Source organism: Coloeus monedula (genome assembly GCF_965178545.1).
Source record: "Coloeus monedula genome assembly, chromosome: 1".
Lineage (NCBI taxonomy): Eukaryota > Metazoa > Chordata > Aves > Passeriformes > Corvidae > Coloeus > Coloeus monedula.
In genome coordinates, this window is record NC_138781.1 from 151,791,602 (window position 1) to 151,804,196 (window position 12,595).

At 37.2% G+C, this 12,595-nt stretch overlaps 1 protein-coding gene across 4 annotated transcripts in view; it reads left to right on the forward strand.

Moving 5' to 3' along the window:
• PHF20L1 (PHD finger protein 20 like 1) overlaps nt 1-12,051 on the forward strand; it is a gene marked incomplete at its 3' end in the record, with an annotated part of 56,709 nt that extends 44,658 nt beyond the window's left edge. For all 4 annotated transcript variants that reach the window (XM_082298229.1, XM_082298230.1, XM_082298232.1 and 1 more), the window contains 4 exons: nt 728-923; nt 1,326-1,695; nt 5,226-5,388; nt 6,499-12,051. In XM_082298229.1, coding sequence (XP_082154355.1) covers nt 728-923; nt 1,326-1,695; nt 5,226-5,388; nt 6,499-6,641 — 872 coding nt within the window. The remainder of the gene's footprint in view (nt 1-727; nt 924-1,325; nt 1,696-5,225; nt 5,389-6,498) is intronic.
• Between the last annotated feature and the right edge of the window lie 544 nt (nt 12,052-12,595).

Below are 12,595 nucleotides of genomic sequence, written 5' to 3' on the forward strand. Positions count from 1 at the left end.
CTGGGGTTTTTAGTAGTTATTTAGCTACTGTAGAAGCATTAGCTAAATACTCATTCCTGCTGGTTGGGTTAAGACTGTTACCTATAGGAGGGAAGACCTGAGGCCCACATACATCAATACCCTCTCTAGAAGTCTGGTGAAAGGCACCTCAAAAGGAGAGTGTAAGAGCTCTGCTGTCAGATAACTTTGAAATATCTACTTTTCCTGAAGCTTTTTCCTGGCTTCTAATAAATATTGAATTCAGTATTGAAGCAAAACATTTGTCGTTTAGAAACAAACTGGTATTTTGGATATGTCCATATAAAATGCTCTCTCTAGCATTTCTCTTCATAACTTAGGCTTCCTTTTTTAAAAAATAAAAGCAAGATGCAGTATTTAGATAAATAAAATGCCACTGTAAACTTTTTTTTTTGGTGGTTATTTTGATAACAACACAGATCTTAATATCATATAGTTTGATTGCAAAGGTGATTAGGCGTTAATTTCAAATACCATTTAGAGGGGTCTTGAGGTTTCAGTCTTATTTTTGTTCTCATAAGTTTTAAGATTTTCCTCTTAATCCACAAAAACTAAATTTTAATATATTAATAGCAAGCTCTTGAGTCATCCTTTCATTGATGTTAGGAGATATTTAGGCAAGTACAGCACCTGATTGTAGCACTCTAGTTGTAAATATAACTCTGCTGTGGCTTTAGATGGCCCTCAATTTGTTTATTGCTTACCCCAGGACAGAGGTGGAGTGCCAAATATCTCTATGACAAAGACTGGCTAAACAATGGACACATGTGTGGATTATCGTTTTTGAAAGAGAACTACTCTCATCTTAATGCCAAAAAGATCGTGTCAACACACCACCTACTGGCAGATGTATATGGGGTAACTGAAATACTGCATGGATTGCAGCTGAAGATTGGGATACTGAAGTAAGTATCAGTCCAGGGTTTATTTTCCAGCTTTATATATTCAGGTGGCAGAGACTACCATTATTCCTTATGCATTTTTCTCTCACACTGAAGTTCTTTCTTGTATAACATTTTAAATAATTCAAGTGCAAGATGTGGAGTACCCTCAGTTTCAGTGGGAGTTTGGTGTTCAGCACCCAAACAGATATGGTCTGTTGGGACTGCTGATTGTTTTTTGGTAAATTTTGTGTTAAAGGGACATTCTAGATTTATCTTAAACTGATGAATGACCTAGGAATATTTCATGTTTGATAATGGTGCTTATCAGTAGCTAAGATCTAGGAGAATAGGATGCTAGATAGTTCAATGCTCTTAATGGTGTTCTCTATAACTTGCTTTTTTTTTTCCTCCCCTTCATTGCAGAAATAAGCATCACCCAGACCTTCATCTCTGGGCTTATTCAGGGATGAGAAAAGAACAAGAACAAAGAACTGTTGGGGTAGAGAAAAAATTAGTGACTTTGCAGGATGCTGTTAATCCAGCTGAAAGGACATGTCATAGTCAAAACCATAAAGAGCCACCCAGTATACCCCAGAAGATGGAAGAAACATATATCACAAGTGAGCACAGTTACCAAAAACCACAGAGTTTTAGTCAAGACTACAAAGCAGTCACTGACCCTGTGAGCTCAGATGATGAAGATACAAGTAGCTTTGAGGAAGATCAGGAATATCACACAGAGAATAAAAACTGTTTGCAGTATTCTTTTAAAGATGGTGGCATGAATGAGCAGGTAAGTATCATTCTTCATCTGGGAAACTTTATTTGGAAAAGTATGTTTAATCTGATAAAACTGAAGCACATACAGGTATTTTAGAAAGTTTATTGCTGTCAGTCGACATATTCTATCAAATAAATCAGCAGAAATTACGGGAAGCAAAGTTGGGTCACTGAAATACTTCCAGGTGAAGTATGTTCATTTCAGCTGTTGTATGAAATACAGAGTATGGTGAAAGTATTGCCTATGCTAAAACTTTGTTCTCAGTCTAATGTTTTGAGAGAAAAGAACCCTATTCTTAAAATGCAGGGTCTTGGAACAGCTTACATGGTTTTTGCAAGGTGAGGAAAATGGGACAGGTTTCCCTTTTTCTCTGGGTTCAGTTATCGACATGTGTTAGAGTTTTTTTTGTTGTTTGTTAAACCAAGGTTTTTTAATAGTGTTTATTATTGTACTGTGTTCTTCTTTTAATAGCAACGCTACCTAGAATGCCATCCACAAGTAATGATTTACTGACCAACTAATTTCACCTCATGGGCAACTGCTTTTCAGTCTTCTATATTGCATATTTCTTCTAATGAAACATTTTTAGTCAGGATTATATTTTGCTGTTTAAACATCTTTCTCATTTTTACATTAATGGTTTGAATCCATTGTTTGGTGGAAAAGGTCTGAAACTTGTTAATCTGGTTTTAGTGAAGAGCTCTCTGAGCAAAAACCAAAGAGAATCAAACCTTTCTGTTTTCTACAATACCGTGTGAGGGTAAATTGTCCAACTCATCCCTCTTTTGACATACAGTTTCTGGTGTGGAAGAAATGAGTATGATACATCTTTTTTCATCTTAATTTTAGTTCTAAATGTGGCATGTAAGCTGTGTAATCTGAGTGGGGAATTTTTGGTTCATTCTAGTTAAAAATACCTGTTTGTATGCTAAATTGCATGACTATATTCAGGTTTATAGTAAGGAGACATGCAAGCAGTGTCAAATACACTTGCCTTCCAACAGCAGTTTAAATTGTCATTGTAAATAGTATAAATAGTATAAAGACATTTAGAATTAAAGGAAAAACGGATGAGCAGTGAAACAAAACTTGTATTTCCTTCAGAGATTCAAGCATATATCTAAAAAGCTAGGTGCTCTCTGATACTGTCCCAAACAGATCTCTTCTTGGCTTAAGAGTGTTCTTTCCTTTGGGGACACCTTAGTCACCTTGCCTTGATACTAAAATAAGGCCTTCTGCCTAAACATGATAGGCATGGAAGAGCTCTCTGATTTCTCCATGAACCTGTTTGCACTCCCCTTAAAATTGACATTGAAGGACCATTTTTAAATGATCTGACTTCTCTGTAAGGTGCCCTTTCTCCTCTCCTTGTCAAAGTTTGATTGAGGCTTTGAATTTTCATTTCTAGCATTCTTCAGAACCTCCAATATTCTGGTTTTCCATGCTGTTTTGTCTTACCCTAATCTGCAGTTCTGTTACCTACTTCCTTTTCTCTTACAAACACTGTTTGGATTGACTGTTATCAAGTCCCTTTTTGGGCTATGCATTATCTTTTAAATTGTATTTAGTTTCCTTGGTTTTGCTTCTGAAAGCACAAGCCTTCCCCACCTGAACCTCCTGTTATTTCTTGTCCACAAGCTGTATCCTGCATTCTTCTCCTACCATCACTCCCTGATTGCCTATGTTGTTCCCATAGCTTAGAGGAGAACCTGGATTTTGTGATTTTTTTCAAGAAGCATTTACTGGCCATTTGAATAAATACAGAGATCATTAGAAGAAAAAAACCCACATTTATGATGTTATTTAGATATCAAGTTATTTAGCTTTGAAATTTTCTCTAACTTACTGAAGCAGGCTGAAACATGATTTTGGTTTTAGAATTATGGACTTGGTTCCTTATACAGCAAGGGAAAAATGGCATTCCTGTGGTTTTAGAGAGGGTCTGAAAATTGGAATAGAGCATTTCTTATTTATATTGGAAATATTTTTCATTAGATTACCAACAGTTTGAATACTGAAAACACCGTGGAAGCAAACCTGATGTCTTCAGAGAAGAGAAATTTTTAATATCATGAAAGCATCACAACTCTCATACCTTTCAAATAAAATTTATCTCTGATACATAATTTTAACTCCTGTAATGAACTTTATGAGTATTAACAACGCTTATCCTGTCTGACTTGCTAATAAAGCTGCCCTCAGGTCACTTAAGAGCTTTATTTGGTTGGTTGGTTTTTTTTAATTTTAAGCTTAAAATGAAAGTTGGATTTTTTTGCTTAAGTAGTAACTTAAAATCCATCAGTTCCTATTTTCTTCTTTACTTCTCACTCTTCCCATATTTGACTGGAGAAAGAAATACTTTAATAACAGACCTAACACCATTTCTTTTTTATGTGGTGTGGAAAATTAGCTTGAGCTCTTCAGAGAAGTGTATTAATACAATTAAAGTCACTCTTTGCTCTGGCATTTGGCATGAACTGACACTGTGTGAGCACGTGTATCTGGCATTCTAGTTCTTAAAATAGAATCTTCAATAGTGAAAGAACTTCGTTGGATATAAAGTCATAGTGGATATAAATTGGAAGCTGTTAATCCTGCTAATTGCTGGAGATGCTGAGCATTTTAACATATTAAATCTGGTCTACTTCCATTCAATAGCTGAAACATCAAACTTAGAAAGATTATGAGCTTGTTTATTATCTCTGGCTTGCTGTGAAAGTACTAATTATTTCAAAGAAGTCAATCTTCCTCAGATCCTATGTTTGCATAACTCTGTGTGTTACTGTAACTGTCTCCAAACATGTTCAATTCTGTCCCAGACTTGTGCTTGGAAAGTAGGTGGAGTCATAACAGCTAGGAAGAGAAGTTTTTTGTCTTAATCAGCAAACAGAACAGATTGCCCAGAGAGGTTGTGGAGTCTCTCCTGCACTGGAGATGCTCCAGAGCTGTATGGATGCAATCCTATGCCATGTGCTCTGGGATGACCCTGCTTGAGCATGGAGGTTGGACTGGGTGACTCACTGTGGTCCCTTCCAACCTGACCCATTCTGGGATTCTGTGAAATAGAATGTCTGACTTATTTGTGCAAAACACTGACTGTTGACATCTTAGGTACTACTGCATTGTAGGGAGTTTTCCATGGAAACAAACCTTAGGATTTTGCGTGTTTTTAGTGGCAGTAGACCTGTGCAATTCAGCACTTTATAGTTTAACTTGCTATTTATATAAAAAGGGCACAGAAGTACAATCTGTATTCCTACATTAAACATAGTATTTGAGCTGATAAACTTCAGTATTAGGGAAATAAGGCAAAAGATATAGATGCTTATTTATGTGGAATTTGCATTTTGTTTGCTTTAGTCTATTGATGTGTCATAGTATGTGGCTTTTTGAGTATGCTTTTTGTCATATATACAGAAGTACAGTTCTAAACCAGCAGAGTTTATCATGTGACTCAAATGTTGAAATCAACACCAGAAATTAAAACAAAGCAAAAAACAATCTTAAATGGCAATTTTTTTCTTTCTGTTGCTCCTATGAAGAATTCTGCTGAAGGAAACACTGTGTTTGTTTGTAATGAAAGAAAAGGCTCAGAAGAACAAGTGGACACACATCTTCAATGGCAGCTAAATCTCCTCACCCATATAGAGAATGTACAGAATGAAGTCACCAGCAGAATGGACCTGATTGAAAAAGAAGTTGATGGTAACTGCATTGCCAGATTACTTGTTAATATACCTGTAGCAGCATCTCTCATGACTAATGTGTTCAAAGTGACCTGAGGCACTGAGGATGGATTTTTAAGTATTCTGTTCAAATTTGGGTCCCAGAATTATAAGCAGAGCTTGTACCCTTGATCTCCTCGCCCTCTTCCACAAGTTTTCAATGCCCAATAAAGTAGCTCAAGCACACAAAACCCCTGAGCTTAGGCTCAGACTTCAAAAAGCTTAGATAACTTGTCTAGTCTTTGTCCAGGTATGGAGCATAAAGTTGATGGCTTTTCGCCTGCAGCGATTTTTGCCTGATTGTTCTAGTAACTGACAATATTTAGGGGGAAAAAAAAGTGTTTATTGTGCCTTCAACTTTTTTTTTAATGTATTAGTAAGCAAGTGGTTTCATGAAGACAATTCAGTCTTTATGAGAAAACTTGAATAAAATTACAGTGTATGAGAATATTGTAGCACATAGGTGTCTATGACTTGCCAGTCATAGAAACCAGTAATTGAGGGAGCTTACAGTCTAGTCATAGGAGTCCTTAATTAATCTTTTAACAAATAAAATTGTCTTATTTCTATTTGCAGTTTTACTTCCAGTATCCCTGCTTTTCCTAGACAGTGTTTCTAAACTAACAGGGTTGATCTTTTACCTTCTCTGTTTCTGCAAGCAGAGAAATGAAAACATTTGTTGAAGATTGGAAAACCATTCTGTAATCTGGACATTGTCCACAGGAGCTTGTGGAAGTGGCAGAAGGAAGCCTTGTGTTTAAGGGTTGCATTTTCTGTTCCAGAACTGTCAGAGAAGACCATGAACTGAAGTTGCTTTTATGTGTGTAGAGGGTAAATTGTGAGCCAAGGGTATAATTTACTCCCAGGTACCTTTTTATAGCAACAATCAAATCAGAAGATTGGATTGTTCAAGAGAAATACAGAATTAGTTGGTGTTTCCCTAACAAAATTTTTTCTGTTGAATAAAAATCACAGCCTCAGTGTATTTTCCCTTTTTATGAAACACAAAGTAAGAAAGAAAAGTTTAATTTTTATGGAAACTGTTTCTCAAAGACTTACTCTAATCAACTTCTTCCTTTTCCTTCTGTAGTTTTAGAAAGCTGGCTTGATTTCACTGGAGAACTGGAACCACCAGATCCTCTGGCAAGATTGCCTCAGCTCAAACGACGTATCAAACAGCTCTTAGTTGACATGGGAAAAGTACAGCAAATAGCAACACTTTGCTCTGTATGACAAAAGGAAGAATAAAGTAAAAATAGCTTCTTTACAGTGAATTTTCTTATTAGCCACAAGACTGACAGGAAGACAGCAAAAAGCTGAGCGTTTATCTGGTTCTTTGCTGATTACATTAATAGCCTGAAGCTTTAGAAAGAAGAGAGGAAGTTTAGAGTCACGAATCTGTTTTATTGAAAATATGAATATTCAATGTCCAGGCTTCAAAATTATATTATATATACTGAGAAATGTCAGTTTCTCGGTATTTTTACATGTTAAACAAGTAAATCCCCAGATACAAGGAAATGCAACAAACAAAAACTCAATGAAGAGGAATGCTACTATTTTGAAACCTGTGGCAACATTTCTAAATTAGCAGAGTTCAGCTGACTAACAATGCAATCCTCTTTATCTTGCTAGTAAAAGGTAGATACAGAGAGAGCTGTATCTTCTCTGCAAGGAAGGTTTTTTAGGTTATTTCTGTCTCTTATGAATGTTCAGGAAAACAAACATACTAGCTTTGCTTTTTGAAAAAAATTACTTGTCATGGTCTCCCTTTTAAAATATTTTTTTAAATAGAAATCCCTAGAACAGCACTCCTAGGCTCCTTTAAAACAGAAGTGGCAAATAGTGGTCAGATGTGCCAAATATTATTAAAATCACTGGGATGAGAGTTTGATTATGACTTATGTGAAGGTTTTTTCCAAAGTCCTACTCGGTGCCAGCAATCCATCGAAAATTGTATCTAGTTTATATTTTTTTATGTTCTATACCAGTATTCAGGAATTAAGGTACAATTTTTGTCCTGGGTAGCTCTGTTCTGGTGTTGGCCCTCTGAAAACTTCACCATCCTCCGTGCAGATGTGGAATGACAAGAGCAGCAAAACTGTCTGTGGCTGTGAATATTCTAAACCACTAGAGGAAAAAAATCACAAGATACCTTATGGAAGTTGTTTTTATAAAATTTTTCAGCTTCAGTGAGCAAAATGTCATGAAACCAAAGGCAACCTACTTGCTCTGTTCACTCTTGTTGGATTTTGAAGACTTTTCCTGTGCTGATAAGTTTCCGCTGTACCCAGTGCTACATCTACGTCTCTGTGTGTGTATGTATATGTGTATAGATGCACATGTACACATATACTTACCATGCACATTTCTCTCTACACATGTCTAGTTTTATTACAATAGACTACAAGAACTGGTGGTTCATGTTACCTTTTAACAAGCAGTTTCTAAAATTGAAAATAATGTATGTACAGGTTTTGAAATTTGTAAAATATGACTGTTAAAAGGAGGCTATTTAACTGAGGACATTAAGATACTTGAACATTTTATGCCTCGCATCTGTTTATCAGTTCTAGTTATCTGTATAAATGCATTTTAGAACCGATAGACAGTAAACTTGAATTTACCTTTTGATAAGAGTACAAGCCACTGTACATTCAAAAATTATTTAAATTTGCAAACACACTGTTCTATATGTAAGGTACTGTATGTAAAACTGTTTATTAAAACTATTCTGTATACTCTACATTTTCCACTTTTCTTCCTGATCTACATACAAATGTAAAAAAGAAGTGATTGTTACTATGTACAGACCATCAAAAAAATCTTGGAATGCCTTTTAAGGATGCATACAACTGAAAAATGTGCCAAAGATGGATTATCTGGGAAAGACTTTGCAACCAGTGCATTGAACTTTCATGATAAAACCATTATTGAGAAAGAAAGCGGCGTGGCTGGTTCATAGCTAAAGTAAACCTACCCTGACCTTTCCTCACTGTCTGTCATACCTGAAGTGAGTTACCACTCCTGATGGCCAAAGCAAAATGTAAACTCCTGTTACAGAGCGGTTGCTATTTAAAGTCTTCCCACATCAAGCTTGTAGGAGACATCCCAGAGCTGCATGATAACATGGAATTATGAAATGGTTGGCAACTCCATAATGCAGAAAGAACATAAGAGCTGAGGAGTTGTTGACATTTTATAGCAACTGTTAATAAATACTCTAAGTTGATGCTTAAATAACTGCTTCAAACATGAATATCTGAGTGACCTACTTGCTTTTGGATATGTGAGACTTTTTTTATAGACTATTCACTTGCTGCATATCCTTGAATGTGGTACTGTGTGTACTGTATAAGACAAGTGTAAATCCAGATGAATTACTTTGAAACAAAGTGGAGTGTATTTACAGAATTTATACAGCATACACTGTAGCAATATTATGCAATGTGTGTGCATGCGTGTGATGTAATATAATTGTAAATGTTACTGAAGGTGAAAGTGGACTTGGAGAGTTCAGGGGGGAGGATAGAGGTTTTATTCTTACTAAAGAGATGGAGGAATGGTATCCTGAAAAGGAAATCCGAAGGTCAAAGTTGAAGTTGCCCTTGCAGCTTTAATGTGTCTTCTGTTTGTATGTGTAATGGCCTCTTAATTTACACGAATAGTAATTTTACCCCCAAGATCCTGCCTTGTTCAGGATGGACTGTGCTTACAAAAACAATCTGTTCAGTATTTTTTTAATGTTCATTGTGTAGTCATGTATTATAAAAATTCCTGCAAGCATTCATATCTTCTAAGAAATACAATCTCGGTGTCCTTACGGACCATGCTGTGTATGATACATCATGTACTGCTCGAGTGTTTCACAAACTTGTCTGAGTTTGCTTTCTCAAGTCGTGGTGCTGGTCTGTAACATGTGGACATTAGTTTCTGACCCCAGTTTCTCAAGTATTCAAAGGTTTGGGATGCTTTTGAGGTTTTTCTTTTAAACACAAGTCAAGTGCCATAAAAATGCTAAGTGTTTTGCACAGAATGTAATGTACAGTTGATTGCTTTGCTTGTGTGCCAGTCAACCCGAGTGTGATCTGGCTCTTACCAGTATTTCTTCCTAGTTGGCCTTATCGAGAGAATCTTATTCCTGTAGGCATAATTTTCCATCTGTCTTCCTACTTCCTCTCTAAATAAGCCAGGGATGTACACTCAGTCTATTTGCAACATCATTTATTGGGGTGTGAATTGTGATTGCATTGTTTGATGGAGGGGACAGACCCTCTCTGAGGAAAAAATAGTATATGGCAGTGTAAGGACTGTTTGATATATGTGCACAGAAAGGCAAAATGTTTAAATTTGCAGCCTTCTTTCACTGATTAGGAGTTATAAATAGTAGTAGACAAAAGGGAAATGCCATTTTACAGAAGCCTCTTGTGATTTCACAGGGCTAAATGGCAAGCTTTTGGAGCTTTTGAATGCCCAGCTTTTTGTCTGAGGGTTAGTTAGGGTTTTTTGTTTGTTTGCTTGTTCTTTTAATGGAGGTATCAGGGTGATTCAACTTCAAAGCCTGCTCCTACTTGATACCATACCGAAGGCTTCTACATCAGGAATTCTGTGTTTCAGTTGCAGTGATGGCAGCAGGACAGGAATACTGCAGTCATAAATGAAGTGTAGTGTTGGTGCTGTGGTCTGGTATGACATGATGGGGCTCCCACGTTCTGGTTACAAAATGGACATACTTCAGGTGATATCACAGGGGATGGGTTGGAAGATGCTTCCTGTTAACCCTTTCCTTGGGTAGCTGTAGGTTGAATAGTGCCCATATTTTGGACATTCTGGCCTTAGATGCATAGATCTTTGTTCAGCTGTGGAGTGGTTTACAGTGGTAGAAGCCTGTCGTTTTCTTTCAAATAGACAAAGAAGATGGCTTGCAATTTTCTGATAGATTTCCTGTATTTGCTGGGTAGCAAAGAATTGAAACTGTTCTTCCCTGGGTGCAGGTATCTTGTATGGCTGATAGCCACCTGTCTCTCTTAATTTTGTCTCTGAGCTTCTACATGTGCTCATCTGTTCGTTCTGCAGCATGCATCTGTTTCTCCTTTCATTCTTCAGCTTTCTGCACTCTGGTTTCTGTGGTGCCTGGAGGGTTTCACTCCTCTGTTCTCATGCCCAGTTATTCCTGGCTGCTGTGGGAAGCAGTCATGGGGAAAGGTCTCTTCAGCTCTTCTGTCCACAGCCTCCAGAGTGCCCTGGGACTTCTGTACAGTTGGAGGGTGTGCACCAAAATCAAAATCTCCAGGTGTTTTTGCTGTGTCCCTTAATTAAGCCTCTTCTGTCTTGTGCAAGTGGTGATCTCCCTCTACTCCCATCTGCCTTCTAACTTAACTAATTATTATTATTGAATTAATAATAATTGAATTAATATTACAGCAAAACCCCTCTGGCACTGTTGGGCTCCAGCACTCCTTGCCAAACTGAGGGTTGGGACGCAAAAGAGTCATTCAAACATTACAGTAAAATTGTGAAAGTATTTTGATGTTGTAAACCACACTATTTTTCCTTTGTATTTGAAGGGAAACAGTAACCGTTTTTCTTCACTGGAACTATAAAAGGCACAAAACAGATCCTGAACTGAACTGGAGCTTGATGTAAAAATCAACAAACGGAGGGTGGGCAGGACTCTGCAGGCAGGGGCTTCACAGCCAAAAGAGCAGTCAGGCCATCCCAGCTGCCTTGCCCTTAGTAGCTATTAGTAGCTAATTAGTAGCTATTAGTAGCTCTGTGGAGGTGCTGGTGTGTTAAGGGGGTGTGTGCAATGATGCCATTCATTTGCAAGCAGGATGGTTCAGAACACTGGAACTATAGGTTTTTGCTCTACTGCTTAAAAATGTTTCAGTATATGCACCTTAATTTTGGAGCGCTTATTAAAGTCAGAGGCTTAATCACTTTTGAAATGCCCATTGTTATTCTCACATTTTATTAGCTCACAATTTTTTTCTGTTGTACTGATTGCATATGGCTTTAGGTGAGGATTTTGCAGAGGCTGTTTGAAATGCTTCAGTAATGGTTTCTGTTATATTTTGTAATGTCCTGGGTGCTGGGTGTGGGGGTCTGTCTTTAGCAATAAATATTATACACTATGTGTATATCGGTTTGTATATGGTAAACAAGTACAGAGCATGTAAAAATGGTGAAAATACACTGCACCGAGTGCAGATTGTGCATTTGGCAGCCATTCTGCACCACCCTGAACAACCCAAATGAAAAATTGGATACCACATGGAGAAAATGAACTAGCATGAAAAATCATTCAGGACAGAAGTTCCCTTCCCTTACTCCATGGGCTGGATAACTAAGCTAGTTCAATTGCTGTTTGCTTCAAACAGCAGTCTTCCTTTCCTGAAAACTGGCCAAGCCTCCTCTGTTCAGCTGTAGCCACGTGTGTCAGTGTATTGTCACTAAACACTGGGAGAGGCAGCACTGCACTATGATTAAATCTTCTGTGAGAGAAGCAAAATACTTTTCTTCTGTGATTTGTTTTTTATAATAGCAATAATGTTGACTGCATTCTAATATTCACAATAAAGGTCTGTTGAGATTGTTACGTGCCTGGGCTCCCATTCCATGGACTTTTCTTCTGGCGAGCTAGTGAGTGTTTGAGTATGTTTTAAAGCATTAGGGAATCTTCAGCTGCATGTTTAGCCTGTAGTTCATAGGTTATGTGCAATCATTGATACTCATTTTTCTACACTGCAGGGCTTCAGTTGTATCTTCAGTTGTATTTTAGCCTTTAGGCAAATGATACAATCAGTAAATTATTTACAGTACTGATTTCCTTACTGTATATGGCAAAGTAATTAGAAGGTTTTTCTGTTTCTGAACTGCTTTGGTGTTTTAACAATTACAGGGTTTGAGTTTTGCAATGCACTTCATTCTTTACAGTCAATGTCTTTCAACAACATGTTGACAGTGATGGCATCTCTTCTTGTGGGCAGACATCCGCCTTCTAAGGGTGTTTTGTGCCTTTGTACCATGTCATTAAAAAGTATCTTTTAGTTTTTACTTTTAGTGATTTAATAATATCATCCACAAGTTGTTCAAGACACTACTGTGGTAGAAAACAAATAAGCTAACAATGCTAAGGAAGTTCTTTTGGGCATCCTCTGGACAAAGGCACAAATGATAAACAGCAG